This window comes from Rhinolophus hipposideros (genome assembly GCF_964194185.1).
Source record: "Rhinolophus hipposideros genome assembly, chromosome: 4".
Taxonomy (NCBI): domain Eukaryota; kingdom Metazoa; phylum Chordata; class Mammalia; order Chiroptera; family Rhinolophidae; genus Rhinolophus; species Rhinolophus hipposideros.
In genome coordinates, this window is record NC_138050.1 from 79147753 (window position 1) to 79171087 (window position 23335).

The 23335-nt window shown below is 38.0% G+C and overlaps 1 protein-coding gene across 22 annotated transcripts in view; it reads right to left on the reverse strand.

Moving 5' to 3' along the window:
• Positions 1-18006, reverse strand: part of SCEL (sciellin) — a 103663-nt gene extending 85657 nt beyond the window's left edge. For 7 of the 22 annotated variants that reach the window (XM_081045944.1, XM_081045945.1, XM_081045939.1 and 4 more), the window contains exons 1-3: positions 17555-17966; positions 3097-3158; positions 2227-2344 (exon numbers count right to left, since the gene is read on the reverse strand). In XM_081045944.1, coding sequence (XP_080902070.1) covers positions 2227-2344; positions 3097-3139 — 161 coding nt within the window. In that variant the 5' untranslated portion in view covers positions 3140-3158; positions 17555-17966. Of the gene's footprint in view, positions 1-2226; positions 2345-3096; positions 3159-17327; positions 17436-17554 lie in introns of those variants that run through there. The other 15 variants (XM_081045950.1, XM_081045948.1, XM_081045946.1 and 12 more) reach the window with 8 other exon arrangements.
• Between the last annotated feature and the right edge of the window lie 5329 nt (positions 18007-23335).

The window sequence follows — 23335 nt, forward strand, 5'->3', positions numbered from 1 at the left end:
AGGCAGGGAAGACACTGTCATATCCAATTACAAATGAGTAAATTGATCAGGGATTGTGTGTCTTTCCTAAGGGCAAAAGATTAGCAAGTGACAGAGGGGAGTATAGGACCTAGATCTTTTTATTTCAAACCATTGCTTTTTTTACTGGGCAGCACTGTAAAAGACCTTCAAACATAAAATCCCAAAGCCATGTCCCTCTTATTTTGTACAGCAGACCTGAAAGCACAGGCAATTTTAGGAAATGTCAAAACATGTAGTATAGCCTGTGGCCTTACGCCAAGGCAGAGAGTGAGTACCTGAACCTTTTCCATGTCAACCCAACCAAACCTGAAGTACCACATTTCTCCTGATTCTGCTCTACTAACGTTACTCAACACTCTGAAACCATTTATAATAAAGCTATAAAAGAACTGTAATAGATAATTAAAAAGAAAGAAGAAGAGTGAAACTAGAACAATTGCAGCAAATATACACCCTCAAAAATCCCAAGAGAACTTTTCCGTCTCTCTTGGTATCCCTTCCCTAAACTTATGAGAGAGTAGCAAACACCAATTGTGTTTTTACCTAAGAAGAATCATAATACATAGCCCAGAACTGAAGCACTGGGAGCGGGGGAAGCATCAGAGCTAATTTCCCCTTCATTCCGCAGCTGCCATGCCATCAGAACTGGCTTCCCTGGGTCTTTCTAAGGAGGCATGCCTGGCAGAAAACCATCATTCCTGCCAACTGCAATGTGCCTTAGACATCTCTATCCTCACCCATCTGTGCAAATATTTGCAACCCAAAATTTATGATCTACGTTTCATATCACTCTACCACTAAGAAAAAATAAAAATGCCATATTAGGCTCTGACAGAAACAATAAATGTTGCTTTATAGAAGGAAATGATTGTTGTCCAAGAGTATTAACTCTAAAAGTTAGTGTGGGTCTCTGAACACCCCTATAGTCCCATAAAATAATAAGATTTAATAGAAATCAATAGACATTTTTATTTAACAGTTACAAATATGAGGTTGGACAATTAAGTTGGCGAACTCATCCTAGAAAAAGTGCTACAAACCTCACTGGTAAATATCACTACGGTCACCTTCAAAGTACTTCCCTTGGGAAGCTATGCACTGATGCCAGTACCTAGTCCACCCTTCAAAGCAGTTTTGGAACTCTTTCTGGAATGGCCATCAGAGCTGTCATCATATTACCCTTAATGTCCTGAATGTCATCAAATGTCTTCCTTTCAATATTTCCTTTATATTTGGGTAAAGAAAGAAGTCATTGGGGGCCAGATCAGGTGAGTAGGAAGGGTGTTCCAATACAGTTCTTTGTTTACTGGCTAAAAAGTCCCTCACAGACAGTGCTGTGTGAGCTGGTACATTGCCATGATACAAGAGCCATGAATTATTGGCGGAAAGTTCAGCTCGTCTTTTTTACACAGCCTTTTCAGCGCTTCCAAATAGTAAACTTGGTTAGTGGTTTGTCCAATTGGTACAAATTTATAATGAATAATCCCCCTGATATCAAAAAAGTTAGCAACATCATAGCAACAAGCTCGCGAACTTAATGGTCAGACTTCATGTACTCCTCAAATAACCATGCATAGACAGTTTAGTAGTAAATTGAGAGTAAGTACCTTGTAATACAGGGTTTCTGAACTTCAGTGCTACTGACATTATGGTTTGATAGTCTGTTGTTCTGGGAAGTGTCAGCGCTTTGTAGGATGTTTAGCAGCACGACTGGCCTCTACCCACCAGATGATAGGAGTACTCCCTATTTTTGACAACTAAAAATGTCTCTCCCTACCTTGCCAAACATCCCCTGAGGGTAAAGGTGCTCCTGATTGAAAACAGGGTGTAAGGGAAAGACAATGGGTCATGTTAAAATCTCAACTCCACCACTTAACAGCAGCGTTCCATTGGACAAGTTACTTAAATGTCCTGAGCCTAGATTCCTCATCTGTAAAATCAGGATGGAATATCTACCCTGTGCAATTGTTGTGAGACTGAGTAATGCTTGATATGTAAAGTACAATTGCACAAGGTAGGTAGGTATTCCTTTACCCCAGGTAGTAATGTCCTTGAAAATCTGATGTTACCAATTTTTGTTTAAAAAATTAGGCCAGACAACAAAGTGTTTTAGAAGGAAAGTAGTTTCTTTTCAGTCCATTATTTTCCCAAACAGAGAATGGCTCTCTCTCTCTCTACTCATCTACCTACTCCAGACCCTCTTACCTTTCTTCTGCAGAACAGTTCTTTATCCAGCTGTTATCCTGTAAGAAAGTCCTTCTTTTGTTCAACTCAAGAAAAGCCTGTTGTCTCTGTGTGGTCCCCTGCGTAGTACTCTTCATATCTATCAACAGAAAAATGAAAAATTGGGAGACGTCATTGTGGAGTTGAGTGTGGGTTTGTTAACCTAGAAATCTCGAGAGGCACATCTGATTGGCCAGCATCAGTCTTCTAGACTGGCAAGTCTAGCACTGCTTTAACGTAGGATGTGCCAGCAAGAAAGAACAACTCCCACACCCATCATCAAAGATAACATGTTAAACTGCGACGGTGCCAACTGAAACTGCCCATGCAGCTCCTGAGGCCCCATCTGGCACCAGGGCCTGGGATAAACCAAGCAGGGTTTAGTGGGTGGCCATTTTACTCAAAAAGAAAAGTGCCTCAGAAGCGCACATGGACTGTTTTAAAAGCACTTAGGAAATAATAGCCAATAAGTCTTGGTGCTTTTGATTATAAGTAATATCATTTTTTGATCTCACAGGAGCCAGAAACACAGAAGCTCTCTCTCTCTCTCTCTCTCTCTCTCTCTCTCTCTCTCTCTCTCTCTCTCTCTCACGCACACACACACACACACACACACACTCACACACTCACACACAGGACATTTTTATGGATTTTAGTTAAAATTTTTTGAATTGCAATTACATGAGTAAAAGCTGTTGCACTCTTACATTTTTAAGTCTAAACTTAGCAGTGCTAATTAAATTAGACTGTTGCTTCTATGCATTCAATATCTATATAAAATAATTAGGAACTGTAAGTTATTTTCCCCAGATTTTTAAGTTTTCTGAGTAAGGGAAGTATCATCTACATTACCATTTCCTGTGGGAGATGTTTTTCTGAAGGTTAAGTTAGACATGCTGCCTTCCAATACAGATCTGAAAGGAAAATAGGGGTGGGAAAAACACAACAATGACTCTAAGAATCTACACGTAACTCTTCAATTGCTAATGAGACACATTTTTCAATGACATTGACAAAGGCACAGGACCTTATATAATGAATACATGACATAAAGTGCCCCCAAGAACCCAAGAGTTCATCTATCCCAATGTGTTCATTTTACAAATCAAGAAACTTAAGGCCCAAAGTGTTTAGTGTCCCCAATATTATAGAACAAGCAATTAATTGGCTGAATCAGGCCACTAGTTAATTCAGTTATTCAATCAATCAATATGCACTGATTACCTGTGTTATGCCTGACACTGAGCCAGGAGTTGGAGACAAAGAGATGAGTAAGATAAATGTCTGGTGGGGTCAGTAAGGAGACAGAGATATGGAATTGACCCTACAATCTGCAGTGGCCTCAGAAGGGCGCATCGGCTCCTTCTCCGGGGAAGCCGATGTGAACTCTGGCAACTAATGTGTGATTAGAAGGGACGCAACCAGAAGCATGGAAATCACAGATTCGGGAAACACTGATGATTTTAGGTAACCTCTGCATGGGAAAGTCCAAAGTTTCTTAGCCATGATCAACCACTATATTTAAATTGTTGAGGGGTTAAGGCGACCCACAGTCCCTGGAAATGATTGGGTTTCCAGGGCTGCATTATGCCTTCGTGAATCCACTTTTGCTTTTGTAGGCTTCATCCTTAGACACACACACACACACACACACATAAAAATTATACTTATGACTGTGTTAGCATCTAGATGAATAATAATCCAGGCTAGTTTCACTATTATATATTCATGATTGTTATATTCATTCTTTTCTTCTGCTGGTAAAAGGAATTAAAATTAGAATGCTTTCATGGGCTTCTACAGGTATTGTGGTCCTTTTCTGCTTAATGGATAAGTCAGCCCCAGCTCTGGGTTTCCCTGAGTGCGAGAGTTTCAGTTTTACAACTGGAAAATTCTTGGGCAAGCAGCTATGCCTGGTCACCGCGGGTGGGGTGTTTTTTTGAAGAGTTCATCTACCCAGACAGTGTATGGCATGTTGGAGGGGTCTTAGATCTCCCATCAGAAGTAAGTTCTAGGCCCAGTTTGATCACATCCACATTCTGTAATTGAACCACTTACTCTCACTGTAAGAAGGGGATGATAAAAATGGCCATCTGCTCTGTGAGGTGGTTGTGATGAGCCAATGAATCATGTACACCAAAATTGCTTTGTTAAACTATAAATGTTATTTGGACTTAAGGTAGTGTTATCAGACAGCAGTTTATAGGCATAACTTAGGGTCTCTAAACGGCCCCATCTCCCACCTTCTGATGCCAAAATGTTTCCTACAATACCTTGTCATAGGATCTGAAGTGGTAAAGACACTTTCCTTTGGAGCAAGGCATTGTTTTCCCGAAAGTCTTCTTTCAGAGTGAAATGGCCATAGAGTCAGTGGGAAAGCGGAGGCCTAGAACAGACCCCCTTTACCAGTGTGGTGCTCGGGAGCCATGGGCACAGGCTGCCCCTCCTCAGGGGAACTGCCTTTAGCCCCACAATCCATAGCCAGTGACTAACAGATTCAGGAGAAAAAAGTCAATTTCTTGCCTCAAGGTAGGCAGGTGATTTGTATGTCAGAGATCAGCCGGGTGTCAGGCTGAAGCTAGACCAGCAGAGAGCACATCCTGCTCAGCTCCTTTCTGACTCCCCTTCCTGCTTCCCTTTCTCTTTTTTCTTCTGAGATCATACCCTCAGTAAGTCAGAGACCCCCGCAGGCCCTGCTTCTAAGGAATCCAACCTAAGACTGCCAACCAGAGCCATCGATCAAGGCTTTATCTTCACAGAGACCCGCAGCTCTTCACTCAACCGAGACAGCCGGGAGTCTAAAGGTTTTTAGAAGTTAGAAAGGTCTGCATTTAACGCATGCTCTTTACTGACTGTATCACCTTGGATATATTATAGCGCAGTTCCCTCATCTGTAAATGGAGATGAAATTGAACTGTTTTGAGGATCAAATTAGATGATGTATGTAAAGTGTCTAATTATTGCCCAACACACAGTTGGTGCTCAGTAATTCTTAACTTCATGGCTCTGTCACCTTGGAAAGCAAAGAGCAAAGACAGAGGGGAGGTGTGGTTAGGTGTGGGGAGGGAATGGAGCAGTCTTGAATTTGGGCCGCTGGGCAAGCAGGGAGTCTGGGTAGCCCTTGGCTGGCTGTGTTTGGCGGTTCCTAAAACTTTGGCAGGAAGGGAGGTAAAGAAGCCTCTTAAAGGCAAACTTCAATCTCAATTGTTCATTTCGCCTCCATCTGGCCCTGCTTCTCTGAGTTCTTGGCTAATCTATTTCCTGTTTCTAAAAATGGGCTCTAATAAATTCTTTTCCTCTAAGCCGGTGAAGACCTAGAAAGTTCAAAGCTGATTGAACTGGGATTCTGAGGTGGTAAACTGCAGAATGTCTATTTATTATTACATTTGCAGTGCCTGCAAATTCAGTTGTGAGACGTGGGGGAGGGTGAATGGAGAAAAGGCATTGTATAATTATCTGCTTATTGTCTGTCTCTCCCAAAAGATTGAGTTTCCTGTGGGTACGGCCCAAGTCTTTCTTTTCTGTATTCCCAGTGTCTGGGCACAGTACATTCTCTTGATGGTCTTGTTCTGGGCTGAATCGTGTGTTTCCCTCCCTCCCCAGATTCATATGTTGAAGCCCTAACCTCAATACCTCGGGATGTGACTGTTTGGAAATAGGATCTTTAAGGAGCGATTAAGTTAAATGAGGTTGTTAGGGTGGGCCCTAATCCAATGTGACTGATGTCCTTATAAAAGGAGGAATTTGATTACACAAAGAGACACCCACTATGTGTGCGTAGAGAAAGGGCGATACAAGCCGCAAAGAGAAGGTGGCCAACTGCAAGCCAAGAAGAGGGTCTCAGAAGAATCCAAACCTGGCAACACTTCGACCTTGGACTTCTAGCTTCCACAGCTGTAAGACTACAAATTTCTGTTAAACCACCCAGTCTGTAGTATTTTGTCATGGCAGCCCTAAGAAACTAATAGAGTACTGATGGGAAAAGTGATTTAAACATTTCTAAAATAGCTAAGTCATTCCAAGAGCTGTGTGCCACACTGTCTCTGGCGTGGGCCCTTCTGCCTTCAATTGTCCTACTGCACAGGGCAATTGCCAATAGCATAAATATCCATTAGTTGAGCACCTGTTCTAAACAGGTTACCTCACGGGCATTGTTGCTCATCCTCAAATAAACTCTGGGAGGCAGCTATTATTACCTTTACCTCCCAGTTAAGACACCTGAAGCTCAGGGAGAGTATGCAGCATGCCAAAGGTGATAAAAAGCAGAATCTGGCTTCTAAACCAAAGCCAATTGCTTCCCTAGCAACCAGAAATAATGCTCAGCATGAGTCCTTGCAAGACTAGACTGGTGCCTTGGCATTCAAGTGAGAGAGGGAAAGCAAACAGCAGGGGTCTGCCTGACTCTTGACATTTAAATCTTTGGCAGTCTCATGACCTCTGCCCCCAGTGCCTGGCAGCAGGAGAAGCAGGGCAGCCTCTCAAGGAATCATTGTAGCAGATAAACCCTCACAGCTGTCTTCTCTGAGAGGCCTTTGGCATATGTCCACAGAAAAAAACTTGTACATGAACGATCATAGCAACATTTTTCAAAATAGCCAAAAAATAAAAACAACCCAAACGTCCATCAGAATGAATGGATTCATAACAATGGTACATCCATACAAGGGAATATTACTCAGCAATAAAAAGGAATGAAGTACTGATACATATCACAACATGGATGAAGCTTGAAACATGCTAAATGAAAGAAGCCAGACTTAAAAGATGACATATGTATGATTCTGTACGGATGTTGTTTTTCAGATTTTCCTTGGTATCCTAACCTCAATTCTCCTTCCTTTTGGCTCTGCTGAGTAACAAGGAGAGTCCAATCCATAGTAATACTTCAAATGATTTTATAGTAATTTCTAATTTATCTCATTTTGTTTCCACAACATTTTAAGAGTGGTAGAACCCCTATTTTACAGATGCAGAAACAGAGTCATCTTGAGTAGCTGATGAGTGGCAAAACTGGGACTCAACCTGAGGCTTTCTAGCTTGAAGCTCTTCATTTTTTCTTCTATGCTGGGACTCCAGATTGTCAGCACTTCTTGCAGAGAGTTGTATAGAGAAAAGCAGGTATCTCCTATTTACCTTATATTTGGGGCTGGCTCTAATCAGATCCAACATCCTGCTAGAGGGCCTGATATTTTTATGCCATTGGTAGCTAGGCATTCTCCAGAAGGCCTTGTTAAATAGAATCAAATGAGATAACACATCCAAATAGGCTCATGGCCCTTAACATCTTTCTCTTTGCCAGTCACTAGCCTTGGATATCATATAACACCTCACTACCTCTACCCTAGAGTCTTTGATATATTTTCTAGAAATAGTTTCCAACAAACCCACTTGATTTCTCTGGGATACCCTGGTCTTATCTTTTTGCCTCTGCCATGAAAGTCCCGTGTCCTTTTGCACTTCACCCTTCCCTTTCTGTGAAACAGGGATGCCACGCAGAAGGTAGGAGCAGCCATCTTGGGGCCATGGACGAACCACACGGACTAAAGTCACACATGAAGAATGGCAGAGCACAAAGTTAGGAGCAGACTGGTTTCTTAACAGTATCGTAGAGCTGCCACAATAGCCCTCGATTAATCTATCTCTGGACTTCTCCTTGCAAGAGAAAAATAAATCTCCTAGTTTGTTCAGGAGATTGTTTTTCCATATTTCAGTTACTCAAGCCTAATGTTCTTTCTACCAGTTATGAAGCTATTGTGGAGCGATTAGAAGGTTTAAAAAGGCCATGATGGTCTACAAAATATAAGATTTTGTGATTCTTTTATTAGTAAGACAGTATTCTTGCAATATGCTTATTTGTTCAATGTTCTCAGCAAAAGGGATTACTTGTTGAGTCTCTACTATGTGCTTTAGATTGTGCCACATGCTTTATGCATGTTATTTAATTCTTTCTAGGTGAGTATTATTATCTTTAATTATAGGAATTCAAAACTCAGAGCGATTAAATAATCTGTCCAAAGTCACACAGTAAGTGGCAGGATGAGGAACTATAATTAGATCTACAGGATCGCAGCACCAGGGGCTCTTTTCAGTACATGATACTATATGTTGCTCAAAATACCACGTGATATGGCCAACACAGACACTTAGGGAAATGCCTTGGAGTTTCACAAGATGGGAAATAATGGGAGAGTAGCTGGTGGAACAGCAATAATGAATGACTCCTCCACCATCACTGGGCAGGTAAGTCTTGACCCTCACCCCTCCCTGGCCACGCTGAAGCCATGAGTTGTAGTCTAGTACTATTCCTGACTAGACTCCTTCCCTGGATCTATCTCCCTACTAGAGAGCTTGATAATATTTTATACTCTTTCCTAGCCCCACGCTGTCCATTGACGCAAGGTAAATGAGAAAGGGAACTACAATGTATTCTATTTTCAGGTGATAAAATTGTTTGAATGAAAATGAGCAGAATTGTGGGAAAATAAAATGTTTCTTAATAAATCTATGTGTGTTTCTCCTACATCTCCTGCACAACCTCCCTCAGCCCCATCTGTTCTATTTTAAATTTTTCCCCTTAGAACCTATTGGCCCTGTCACTGTAACTCTCTGCTCACTGACATGGCTAGCCCCAGAAACACTGGGTGGCCCAGAACCATTTCTAGGAACTCCAATCTAAAATGGCTAAAGTGCAAGTTCCTATTTCATCAACCTCTAACTCCACAGAGATTTTACTACAATGGAACTTTTTTCCATCTTGCCCAAAACATAAGCAATATTTTTATACATAGATATTTCTTGTTATTAGAAATGGATCAACAGTGTATGTCTCTGTGAATTATGCCCTTGTTAAAAATAGCCTTTTGTTGAGTGTATTCGAGATTACAAACCTTTCAAATTTGTAGTATCAAAAAATACACGCAGGCAAATCTTATTTTTATAACATTTTAAAATAAATTACTTATTTCAGGGACTGAGGTTATCCTGAGTTTCAGATCTACTCAACATCCGAATAATGCCACCTTAGTAACTTCAATTCAGCCAACTGGACTTATTTCTAAGTACCATCATTCTGTTTCATTCCAATTCAGTTATTTGATTCGTTGGTAATAGGGAAAACTCCCTAGAAATTTGAAAATGACAAATTCTGTTAAATCATTTTCAATAGAAGAATAAATGGGGCCTGATAATTATAAACCAATAAACAGAAGCAGTATCCTCTGAAAGATAAATAAAACAAACCATCAAACTGATTGTCACCTAAAAGAACATGACATACTATGTAAGGAGAAAATAAACAGGGTTTCATGAATTATAAAGGTCAACAAGTCCATTTAAATTAATGGTCTGTGTTTAGTCTGAATATGCAGTGTAGAAGGAAACACAAAAGTTATCAGGCAAAGACTCATTTAACCTGCTACTATGTTTGCAGATTGGCTATTTCTTTAGGCACGTGGTCTCCCAGTCTGAGTTTAGCATTGGGAAACTTGCTTATTGATGGTGAAACTGTTCAGAACACAGCACAAATGAAATCTTTTAGACAGCCAGAGGTCTATACGCTACCAATTTTCTGAGTCTGATAACCAACTATAAAATTTTTCTTACTGTTGGTTCTTGTTTTTAACATTAGGCCCTCACCCACCCTTGTTTCTACCATCTCTCTTTTCTGAAGAATGATAACAACAAGTTTTAACACGAAGTGTCCTACTCTCTGGGACAGTTATCTATTTCATTTTACAGAAGACATTGGTCTAATATTCATTAATAAAAAGGCTATCTAACAAAAATGATCTATCACAAGCTAGTTCCAGCTCTAGCTGAAAATACTTGTTAAATGAGTGAAAACCCAAATTTTGACCACAAACTATAAGCCAAAACCTGTGAGTTACCTTAACTACCTTATCATATTCCATATTCACAACAGCTCTGTCATGTGGCCATTCTTTATCTCAATTTTATATATAATCCTCATTATATTAGTAATACATATTCATTACAGATAATGTGGAAAACACATGAAAGCACAAAGAAAACAAAAATCAGATACCTTCATCTATCATTGTTATTTTCTTTCAGGATTTTACTTTACCTATTAGATCTGACTGATACACATATTTCAATGCCACTTAAAAATAATTAAATTATTATTTCATCTGCAACTATAGAATATTTCAACTTATGGGTCTAGGTATCTATTAATATAATATAATTCCTCTGTCCTTTGTAACAAAACCATACGAAATCATTGAACACATCTCTGATTATTTTCTTTCTATGGATCCTTAAAAGTGAAATTACTTGCCAATGGGTATAACTTCTAAAATGTTCTTGATCCCCTACTGTCAAATTTCTTTCCATAAACCTATGTCACTTTATAATCACCAGCAGCATATGTGTCCATATAGTTGCCAGCACTAGAATGATCATTTATTAATCTCTTTAATAATTTCATAGGTAAAAGTGTTATCATTTTTTTGCTTCAATTGCATATTTTCTAATTTTATTGATTATTTCTTATTTTGTAAATTATCTATTGATTATTACTGTGAATTTCTTATTACTGTCTTTTTTTTATTTATCAGAAGTATTTATTTATGCTTTTCCAGTTTTTTGTTTAGCTTCTAATTGAGTTTTTTTTTTATCAGCAGCTTTCAATTTAGCATTCTCTGTCTTTCCCCTTATGAACTCTTCCATTCATTAAAAATCCCTGTAGCCCGTCCAGAAAACTTCTTATTGACCTTACAATCCAAGCAATCATCACATCCTACAACTCTACATCTGTCTATCTCTTGCTTGCATTTCTTTTTATTTCCAAGATACCAGTTCAAATTACCATGATCTTACTATTTTTAACAGCTTCCCAGCTCTAGATTTACTTTCTTCTAATCCATTCTCACTGGTGCCAAAGTAGTCACCGCCTTGCTTAAAACTCTTCAATGGTGCTCTATTTCTACCAGGATAAAGTCCAAATTGTTAATATGGTTTACAAGTCCATACTCTCCATCCTCATTTCTTTCCACTACCCATTCCTGACTAAAACTCTAGCTTTATTCAGCAACGGCGAGTCATTCCAGTTCTTTGAAGGCTCCATCCTTTTTATCACCTTTAAGCTATTGTGCTCACTCTACGCCCTGTGCCTAAAACATTCATATTTCTGAGCTCCCTTCACCTCTTAATTTCTTTTTTAGGAAATATTTCTATTTGAAGTCATACATTACATATCTTTCCGGAAGCATGCAGTGGCACCATCCCCAGCCTGCCCTACCCCCACCTCCCCAAGCTGAGTTGAGGGCCCTAAGTGTCCAAATAGCAAAGAGTGCCTCTCCATACAGACTGCCTGTTTGTGTGGCTGAATATTCTTTTCCCACCCCCAACATTGCCTGTGCATGCACACACACACACACACACACACACACACACACACTGTAGATCTTGAGGGTAGTAATCAAGACCCTCTTCTCCACAGCTGTATTTCTAAAACCTATTACAGTATCTGACACATAATCAGTTATAGAGTAGTATTTGTTGGATAAATGAGATTAATTAAATATTTACACATTTTCTTCTAATTATTAAAATATATTTTATTTTTACATGGAAACTCTAGTCCATATGGGTTCACCTTGATAATCGTAGAGTGAACCCCTTTTCCGTTGATATATGATTCTTTGTCACATATTAAATTCTAATATATCCTAGAATGTGATTCATATCTGTCTGTTCTATTCCAGAAATCTATCTTTAGTTTCTTGCAATAGAAACAAACTTTTTTAATTATTCTTTTTTTAATAATGCATTTTAATATAGTGTAAGCATCCCTCATTAATTTCCTTTGTAGAAATTTTATTAGCTATTTTCACTCATTCATCTCTTTCAGATAATTAAAATTAAATTAAAATTATTTTCTCTGGTTCAAAAGAAATATTCTGTTGGAACTTTTGATTGGAATTGCACAAATCCTATCTAATGGCTTGGGAAGAGCTGACATTTATGAAATTCAATCTGTCCATACATGAACAGTACACAAACATGCTTTTACTCAAGAAAGTCTTTATGTCTTACAGTAAACTTTTATATTTTCTTCATCTGAGTCCCACATTTTTCTTGCAAAAATTTTTTTCTTGATGTTTTACATTTCTTTGTGCTGTTGTGAAATAGTAATATATATGTTATATATATGTTGTTTATGTTATATATAGTAATATATGTAATATGTATACATATATATGTCATATTATGTCATATGGTATTATTTTGTGTGTGTGTGTGTGTTTGTGTGTGCGTGTGTGTGTGTGTGTGTGTGGGTAATTCAGTAAGAATCCTAAATTTTCTTTTTATCAGCTGGTGCTGTGAAATAAGCATGATCACACCACAGTTACCCTTGGCCAAAGTGGGACCATGATTAAATCCACGTCTACCTGGATTCCAGCCTCTTACACTTCTTTTTATATAAATTTCTTTCAACCTTTTACCTAACGACAAAAGAGAGAACACTGGGAAGGAGTGGGGAATAGGGCAAAGTTTCAGGAGGGCAAAACATTTTAACTAAAGTTAGTTCTCAATGCAGATACACTATGCTTATCTTGTGGCTTCTGTGTATTTTCTGGAATGCTGCCACAGTCTCTCGGGATGTGTGTATCCCAGTTTAAAAAGTGTGATCTACATTCACCACTTTCCAACAGAAGGTTCCATATAAAGGAAACTTAATCACATTTTAGTCCAGGCAAATTGGGTCTAGAAACACAAAATAAATTATTTAGATTTGTAGAGCTTTCAAATATACAATTACAATGAGTACTCAGGACTATTGGTTCTCATGTCTAGAAGTAAGCCAGTCGTCTTTAATGGATAGCTATAAAATTCACTTTTCCAACTAATGAGCACAATAAAAAGATGACTTATATCTCTATAAAGTTTAGTAACTAACATAAAATGCAAACTTAATCGCTCAACATTTGCAAAGCAGTCAATGTGATACACCACATTAACAATATGAAAGACAAAAATCATATGATTATCTCATCAGATGCAGCAAGAGCATTTGACAAAATTTAACACCCATATCTCACCCTGTCAGCAAAGTGGGTACAGAGGGAGCGTACCTTAACATAATAAAGGATATATATGACAAGCCGACATTTAACTTCATACTCACAGGTGAAAAGCTGAAAGCCTTTCCTCTAAGACCAGGAATAAGACAAGGATGTCCATTCTCACCACTTTTATTAAACATAGTATTGGAAGTCCTAATCACAGCAATTAAGCAACAAAAAGAAATAAAAGGCATCCAAATTGAGAAGGAAGAAGTAAAACTGTCACTATTTGTAGAGGATGTGACATTACACATAGAAAATCTTAAAAACTCCTTAAAAAAAAAAAACTGGTAGAACCAATAAACAAAGTCAGTAAAGTTGTAGGATACAAAATCAATAAACAAAAATTTGTTGTGTTTCTATATATTAACAAAATATACTCAGAAAGAAAAATAAAGAAAATAATCCTGTTTACAACTTCATCAAAAACAATAAAATACAGAGGGTGCCAAAAAATATATACACATTTTAAGAAAGGAAAATACTGTATTAAAATTGTAATACGCAATATACACTGATAACAAAAGGTGAATACAAGTCACATTTGACTTCTCATTTATAAGAGGTGCTCAAAGTGGTTACCATCAGCATAATTTTAATATAGTTTTTTTTCCTTTCTTAAAATGTGTATACATTTTTTGGCACCCTCTATATATAGGAATAATTTAACCAAAGAGGTGAAAGCCCTATGTATTGAAAATTATAAGACATTAATGAAAGGAATTGAAAAAGACACAAGTAAATGGAAAGATATCTGTGCTCATGAATTGGAAGAATCAATATTTTTAAATATCCATACCACCCAAAGCAACATACAGATTCAATGCAATCTCAATAAATATTCCAATAGCATTTTTTCAAAGAAATAGAAAAAAAAATCCTAAAATTTGTGTGGTACCACAAAAAAAAAAACCCTCAAATAGCCAAAATAATCTTGATAAAGAACAAAGCTGGAGGCACCACACTTTGTAATGTTTTAAACAATATTACAAAACTATAGTTATTAAAATAATATGGTACTGGCATAAAAACAGACACATAGATCAATGGAACAGAATAGAGAGCCCAGAAATAAATCCATGCATATATGGTCAATTAATTTATGACAAAAAAGCCAAGATATACAATAAAGAAAAGTAGTCTGTTCAATAAATGGTGTTGGGAAAACTAGACAGCTATATACAAAATAATGAAACTGGACCACTCTTTTACACCATACAGAAAAATTAACTCAAAATTGATCAAAGATTTGAAAGTAAGACTTGAAACCATAAAACTCCTAGAAGAAAATGTATGCAGTAAGCTTCTTGACTTAGGTCTTGGTTATGGTTGTTTGAATCTAATACCAAAAGCAAAAACAACAAAAGCAAAATAAACAAGTGGGATTACATCAAACTAAAAAGTTTCTGCATAGGTAAAGAAGCTATCAACAAAATAAAAAGGCAACTTATGGAACGGGAAAAATACTTACAAATCATATATCTGACGAGTGGCTAATATCCAAAATATATAAAGAACTCATGCAAATCAATAGTAAACCACAATAACAACAACAAAAACACCCCAAACAATCAGATTTAAAAATGAGCAGAAGATTTGAATAGACATTTTTCCAAAGACATACAGATGGCCACCAACAGGTACATGAAAAGATGTTTAACATTACTAATCATCAGGGAAATGCAAACCAAAACTACAATGAGGTATCACCTCACACCTGTTAGAATGGCTAACATCAAGCATACAAGAGACAACAGATGCTGGCAAAGATGTGGTGAAAAGAGAACCCTTATGCATTGTTGGTAGGAATGTAAATTGGTCCAACTGCTTTGGAAAACAATATGGAGGGTCCTCAAAAAATTAAAAATAGATCTACCCTACAATCCATCAATACCACTCCTGGGTATATACCCAAAGGAAATGAAAACGGGATTACATAGAAGATATATGTACTTCCATGTTTATTACAACACTATTCATAATAGCCAGGATATGGAAACTACCTAAATGCCTATGAACAAATTAATGGTTAAAAAAGATGTGGTATATATATGAAATGGAATATTGTTAAGCCATGAGAAAGGAGGCTATCATGCCATTTGTGACAACATGGATGGCCGTTGATCACATTATGCTAAGTGAGATGAGTTAGACAGAGAAAGGCAAGTACTGTATGACATCATTTATATGTGGAATCTAACAACAAAATAAAACAAAAACTCATAAATACACAGAACAGTGGAACAGTGATTGCCAGAGGTCAAGGTGGTGGATGGGAGACATGGGTGAAGAGGCAAAAGGTAAATTTTTAAAAAAGAAAAAAAAATTTTCAGTGGTTAGAGAAGACAGGAAATCAGATAAGCAGCACCTACAAAATGGTAGTTGAGGTGAGTATGTCCCCAGTTTGGTGTACCACAACCTATACATACATTACCTTCCTACAGAGGGGCTGACCATTTCTGAGATTAAACCCCCATTCATATAATAAATAACAAGACTCCATGAACCACAAATTAAAAATATACCATATTATGTCATATTTATATCATACATACTGTAATAACATTTTCAAGTATCACTGGGTAAGAAAATTCTCATTTCCATATCATTTATAGTCAATTTATAAAGCCAGAAGGAAGCTCAGTTATTGCTACTAGATATTTTATGTGACAGAAATTTGAAAAATCATTGAGGAAATTCAGTAAGACAAATGTCATTTGATCTGGCTTCTCATTCTGGTTCTGTTACTCTGCTCCTGGTGAGTTGCTTGACATGTATATGTTTTGTTGTCCTCTTCTAGAAAACTCATGAGTTAGACTAGATGAGCTTATATCCATTCCAACTGAAAATTATATCAATTGGATCTAAGATTTACATGAAGCTAAAATTTTGATAAAAATTCTGGCCTGTTTATCTACATTCTCTGTCTATCCTGACATTTAGAATCCACCAAATTTTTTACTAAAATTTTCACTGATGTCATACCTCAATTTTCTTAAATTGATTTTTCCAATACTTCAAACACTGGAGTAGAGCCAATATCAGAAGGACTATATTTGCATTATAAACTGTGGAAGTGAAAGCCAGGTTTAAATTTAATCACACTTCATGAAACGTAAATTATAATCCATACATTAAACTTTAGCTCTCTGATTACTATAAATGTTTGAAAGCTAAGTTATAAAACTCTTTAATAAACCTTTGAGAATTGAACTCTAAACCTCTCTGAGATGGCATATGACCTGGTCAGCCAATGGGAAACAATGAAAACTCTGGAACTTAATGCAGAGCCTGGGTGGGCTGTGGGAAACAATGCTCTAAAGGACAGAGCTGCTAGTTGCAAACTGCGAATTATTCTGTGTTTGATCCTGCAGCTCTGTATCAGGAATGGAAACGGTAGAGGAAAAAACAGGAGTCAGACAAGTCAGCTGAGCTATTAATGATAAAGGAAAGCCTGGCTAAAATAACTTTTCTATTGTTATCAAAGGGCTTCCAAAACTGGTTTTTCAGGACTAGGATATGAAGAGAATTTGAAAATTGCCCCCATTTATATTAATCGATTCTTAGGTTAGAACTCGGGCTATAACATAAAAAGCTGGTACACGAATCCCTTTGAGAAACAACCCACCCCCATTTAACCCCTACCCTGCACATTCCTTAGTATATTCATGCAAGAAATGCGATTTTCTTAGTGGGAAAGAAATTTGGCAAGTCTCTCACAGCTCAATGACTTGTGATGTTTTTAGCAGTCAAGAAAAACAAACATGACTTATTCTCTATAAAATAATAGGGTTCATCATTTCACTAAAAACATCATCTATGCAAACAGAAAGGTCTTTTTAAAAAAGATTTTCATAGTCACTTGAGAAAATAGACCAGCGGGTATTGGTTCTTGACTTAAAGAATTTACTATCTTTACATACGACAGGATTCACCAGCTGATAGCTCCCACACAGAAACTCAAAAAGACTTTCATTTCTGTGATGCTCGTACCTGTGTAAAATTGCCAGGAAGTTGAAAGCAATGTGATCTAAAATCACAACAAGGAACACCAGAGCTGTCAACCAGCAGAACAGCCCATTGGAAACTGTCAAAATTTAACTTGGAAAAAAAGACAAAGTTAATACAATAAGTTATCATTTTAATCATTGGCACATCAGACAGAGACAGTTATGCAACTAAAGCATACGAATTTATGTTTGCAAATGTACTTCACTTACCGCTCTTGAGCAGAAAACCAGCACTTCTTTTCTCAACAGCCGGCAGTGACTTCCCCAGGTGGATCTGGCTGAAACTTCTGTGAGCCTGGAGTTTACTGAGTATAGTTTCCACCTCTACCTGACTCTGTTAATGAACAGTTCAGAGGCTTCTCCCTCAGTGGCTGAGTCATCCAGGGAGGAGGTGGGTGGTGTGAAAGAGGGTGTCACCTTGTATAAATACCAATTCAATTAAAGCAGGCTCACTCATGGACCTACTCTCTTTGTTTGATGAATTTTTCATATAATGTATGGTCTTGTTTGGCAAAAAAAAATAAATAAAAGTGCTCCTGTTATTACTCTTTTAATTGATAACAACACATACGATCATATGTGTGATCGTATCCAACCTATTTTGGATTCTCTTTTTAAAAAGAAAACAAAAAACTTAAGGTAGGAGGAATCTCTACCTGCCCATTGTGCCTGGAAGGCGGAGGCACAGATAAACAGACAAGAAGTACACTTCTTGTAGGAACCAAGATCCTTTAGGAGGGAAAAGTTCTTTGGAATCCTGAGATCAGAAACTATGAAAGAAATCTGTTACACAAATTCTACACATGGAATATTTTGTATAATTATCACAGGAAAAGTACGTTCTGAAATATAAGTATGCCAATCCTTTTATTATTTTACCATTTACAAAAATGTGGAAAGGATGCTCGAAACTCCTGTCACATCTGAGGGCAGCAATAGACTCCATTGTCAACGCCTGCTTCTGGTGAGGAAGGAACGATGCAGAAGGGCCATGCTAGGTGGGGGCTCTTATGACAGGTTCTGAAATGCACCTTCCATAATAGCCAGGGGGCACAAAAGAAGCTTAGCAAGTCCAACATTGCTGAGAGAAGCCGGGTGATTAGACTTCCCTGGGTCATCTTTATTTATTTGACATACCAACAATTAACCAAATCCTCCCATTTTCAAGACAGTTCCAGCAAACTACAGTCCTGATGAGCTACAGACGCAGAAGTGACTATAACAAGAAGTGTCTACTTCTTGTCATTCAAATTAGAAGGCACAAGCAATTGCAATATGCACTCTCTCTGAGCTGGGACATCACCTCCTGAATGAGCCCTTATTGTAGGCTGAGGAATTTGAAAATATGAAATGGAAAATGCTCTTTGAAAATAATGTGTGTGTGTGTGTGTGTGTGTGTGTGTGTATGAGAGAGAGAGGGAGAGAGAGAGAGAAAGAGAGAGAGAGAGAGAGAGAGAGAGAGAGAGAGAGACTATTCAGCCCTTTGATGAAATTTTATGTATGCAAAATGTTTTAGAAATATATATTTTAAATTTCTGTGATGCCCATAAATGTTGATTAGATTGAGGTTGGATATTAATACCAGAGATGAGAAAGTTGAAAAACCAAGATGTGACATGGCTGAATTAAAAAAAAATAATAAATTAGAAGCTATATCCAGCATTCATTTAGCCAAATGAAGGGCTAAAACAGTTTCTGAACTGGCTTGTAGGGACAAGTAGTAACTTACTTTATAGAATGTTTAACTGTACGTTGTTGTCCTTCATAAAATACGAACCAGAAAAAGAAGTTTCTACCTTGTAATGAAGTAAAATACACAGCCCAAAGTGCATTTAAGGCTTTTGAGCTTTTAAGCAATTATGTCAGCATGTAATTGAGGGTTTCTCTTATTTTACATACCTGGAACCCATACCGCTAAACCACACCAGTGTCTTTTCATTTAGAACTAGATCTTGATTCAAACAAGGGCTAATTGTAAACACTTGGGCAAAATTCAGACCTCCTTATGGCTGAACAGACATAAGAATCTCAAAGCTTGAAGATTCTCAAAGCTTGAAGAGGTCCATCAGGAATGTGCATGGGTGTGGAAGTGGCTGAATAGGTTTGGCCTTGGTTTCACTTAGGCCTTGAACTGGAAAGCCTTGAGCATACTTAGAATAACTTTACTCCACCACGCCTATTTCACTGTGCGCATCGGAGTTCTTGAAGTCTCTCTAGGGCACAAGCTCCTGGACTTGAATGGTAAATATTTTCCTCAGGTGCCAGTGCTGGCTGCCTGGAGAGATATCAGGAAGTTCGTAAGGCAACTTTGGACTTACACAGGAGAGTGCCATGGTTAATTAGCAAGGTCTCTAGTGGGGGGCTGCTTGCTCACCCTATCTCTTGAAATAGGAAAGTGCTTTCTCTATGTGTTGTATCCAATGAAACAATCAGCCAAAATAAGCACTTATTACTACATAATAATGAAATTTTAAAAATGTATATAGCATTTTTAATGTGCTTATTGTTCTAACCAGTTTTCATGCATTAGTTTAGTGATTGTTATTCAACGATTGCTACCTCCGGCTGTGGTCTGAAGGTTTATGGTCCCCCACCAAACCAAAAATTCATATGTTGAAATCCTCACTCCCCCTCAAAGATGGGGCCTTTAGGAAGTGCTTAGTTTGTGAGGGTGGAGCCCACATGAATGGGATTGGTGTTCTTACAAAAGACCCCACAGAGTTTTGTAGTCCTTTCCACCACGTGAGGACACAGCGAGAAGGCCCAGCTATGAACCAGGAAGAGAGCCCTCACCAACCACGCTAGCAACCTGATCTCAGACTCCCCACCTCCAGAACTGGGAGAATCAGATTTCTGTTGTCTTTACACTGCACAGTCTGTGATATATATATATTTTTTAATAGCAGCTTGAACAAACTAAGATACCTCATCGCCCCAGAAAGATTTCAAAAGGGATGATAAAAATGCAAAAAAAACACAAATTGGACAAATCAGTATCTCAAAGCTCTCTATTTTATTATGCCAGGATTTTGAGGGGTTGAAAGATAAGAGGGCTCCCAGTTTTCCTCTCGGATGGAGAAAATAAATGTTATATGCATGTTGAAACAAGAGAGATGTCGTTAGGATGATAATGACCAATTTCTCCTTGGCTGGGAGTAGACAGATGCCAGAATTAAGGAATCACTGCCAGGGCTGCATGAGCAGGTGTATTGCTAATACACTTTGATGGCATCAGCACGACGCGGGTGGAGCCTGGATTCCATTTTCTGTGCGGACTCGCTATTCACCATGGGCACATCTCTTATCCCTTACACCCATGTCTTCCCTGGTGCAGTAAGACTGGTCAGGCAATCTCCTTACCAACTGAACAGGTCACAATGAAGATACCAGGTTTCTAAACCAGGACTCAAACTGTGCTCCACGACAACATCAGGAGGAAACCAGGCGGATTCAGCCCGGAGTCCTGAGGTTTTCTCAAATCTTCTTCATGCTCCAAACAGGCAAGTATCCTTCCTTGTCCAAAGTACCCGGCAGAGTTTAGGCATGGCTGCTGATGATAAATAGGCATTATGATGATGATGATGACAAAAACAACAATAACACACAACAACAACAGTAGTTTAAGGATGTGCCTTAAGTGTTCTACGTGTATTATTTCATTTGGTGTCCACAAGTACCATAAACTAGAGGTACTGCTATTATATCCATGATAGAGATAAGAAAACAAAAGTCTAAGATCCGCCGCTCGGAATTAGATGTGTGCAGAACTCCAACCTAGGCAGGCTGGCTACGGAGTCCACGTTCTCAGGTATGAAGCTCACTGCCTGTTCAAAGTGCCAGAAAGGAACATAGGCACGCGAGCCAGGAGATTGTGGCTGGACCTCAAGGTGAGCTAAATTTATAGCAAGCCTGAGCCCTGACTAAAGGTGACAGGAAAGTACCATGCTTTTAGCAGGAAATGTGTGTGTGTGTGCGTGTGTGTGTGTGTGTGTGTGTGTGTATACGTATGCCCCTATATCACTCATTGCATCAAGAATAATACTAGGTCCAATAATTAAGTTCTCGAACTCATTGCAAGGATGTTGCTAACCTTTTTTTGATATCGGAGGGATTATTCATTATGAATTTGTACCAAAGGGACAAACAGTTAACCAAGGTTACTATTTGGAAGTGCTGAAAAGGCTGCAGGAAAAAGTTAGACAACCTGAACTTTTGGCCAACAATTCATGGCTCTTGCATCATGACAATGCATCAGCTCACAGGGCACTGTCTGTGAGGGAGTTTTTAGCCAGTAAACAAATAACTGTATTGGAACACACTCCCTACTCACCTGATCTGGCCCCCAATGTCTTCTTTCTTTACCCAAAGATAAAGGAAATATTGAAAGGAAGACATTTTTATGACATTCAGGACGTCAAGGGTAATACAATGTTAGCTCTGATGGCCGTTCCAGAAAAAGAGTTCCAAAATTGCTTTGAAGGGTGGACTAGGCCCTGGCATCAGTGCATAGCTTCCCAAGGGGAGTACTTTGAAGGTGACCATAGTGATATTCAGCAGTGAGGTAGGTGGCACTTTTTCTAGGATGAGTTCACCTCAATCACCTGACCTCGTATACTACAGCCACATATGCTAATCACAATGTCAGACCAAAGAATGGCCAGGAATAGCTTCAGAATCTAGGATCCTTTAATAATAGTGTAAATCTAACTCAGCAGTTTTCTTTTTGTTTTTCCTCTTAAATAGACTATTTTTAGAGCTGTTTTAGGTTCACAGCAAAATTGAGAGGAAGGTACAGAGATTTCTCACATACCCCCTGCCCCCCCCCACAGCCTTCTCTGTTATCAATGTCTCCCACCAGAGTGGTACATTTGTTGTAACTGATGAACCTACATTGACATGTCATTATCACCCAAAGTCCATAATTTACATTAGGATATTATCTTTGGTGTTGTACATTCTACGGGTTTTGATGAATGTATCTACCATTGTAGTATCATACAGAGTAGTTTCACTGCCCTAAGAATCCTGTGCCCTACCTAGTCATCCCACCCTCCCCCCAACCCCCAGCAACCACTGACCTTTTTACCATCTCTATAGCTTTGTCTTTTCCAAAATGCCATATAGTTGGAATCATACAGAATGTAGCCTTTTCAGATTGGCTTCTTTCACTTAGTTTTACACATGTAAGTTTCCTCCATGTCTTCAATGGCTTAATAGTTTATTTATTTTTAGCACGGAATAATATTTCATTGTCTAGATATACTACAGTTTACTTATTCATTCACCTAATAAAGGACATCTTTGTTGCTACCAAGTTTTGGCAATGTTTATGAATAAAGTTATTATGGCCAACCATATGCAGTTTTAAGAAATTATTTATGCAATATTTTGACTCAGTTATATATATATATATGTATATATGTATATATATATTTCAGAAATTAAAAGTATAAAATGAATACAATAAAAAGTTTCTCTCCCTCCAAACCTCGATCTCCAAAAAAAGCAGTTATTCGTTTCTCCTGGGTCCTTCCAGATACATTTATGCATACATAAGCAAATGTGAGATACAGGTATTTCCTCCATTTGTATCCTGTTGTTTGCATATTACACTGTTCTGAATCTTGATTTTTTTCCTTTAATATTATACCTTGAAGATCTTTCTACATTGTGTTTTTTACAGCTGCTTGGCATTCCATAGTATGGATATTCCATAACCTATTTCATCAAAACCACTATTAATGGACATTTCCATCATTTCTCAGGCTCTGCTAATAAGTAATGCTGCAGTGAATAACACTGTACATAAATATTTGGCATATGTATATATATACCTGTAAGATTAATGCTTAGAGATATAATTGCTATATCCAAGGATTCGTACATCTTAACTTTGATAGACAAATATTACTAAATTGCCATCTGTAATGGATTTGCCAATGTATCCCTCTTATCCTCATTTGTCTTTTTAATCATCTGTTCATTTAACAA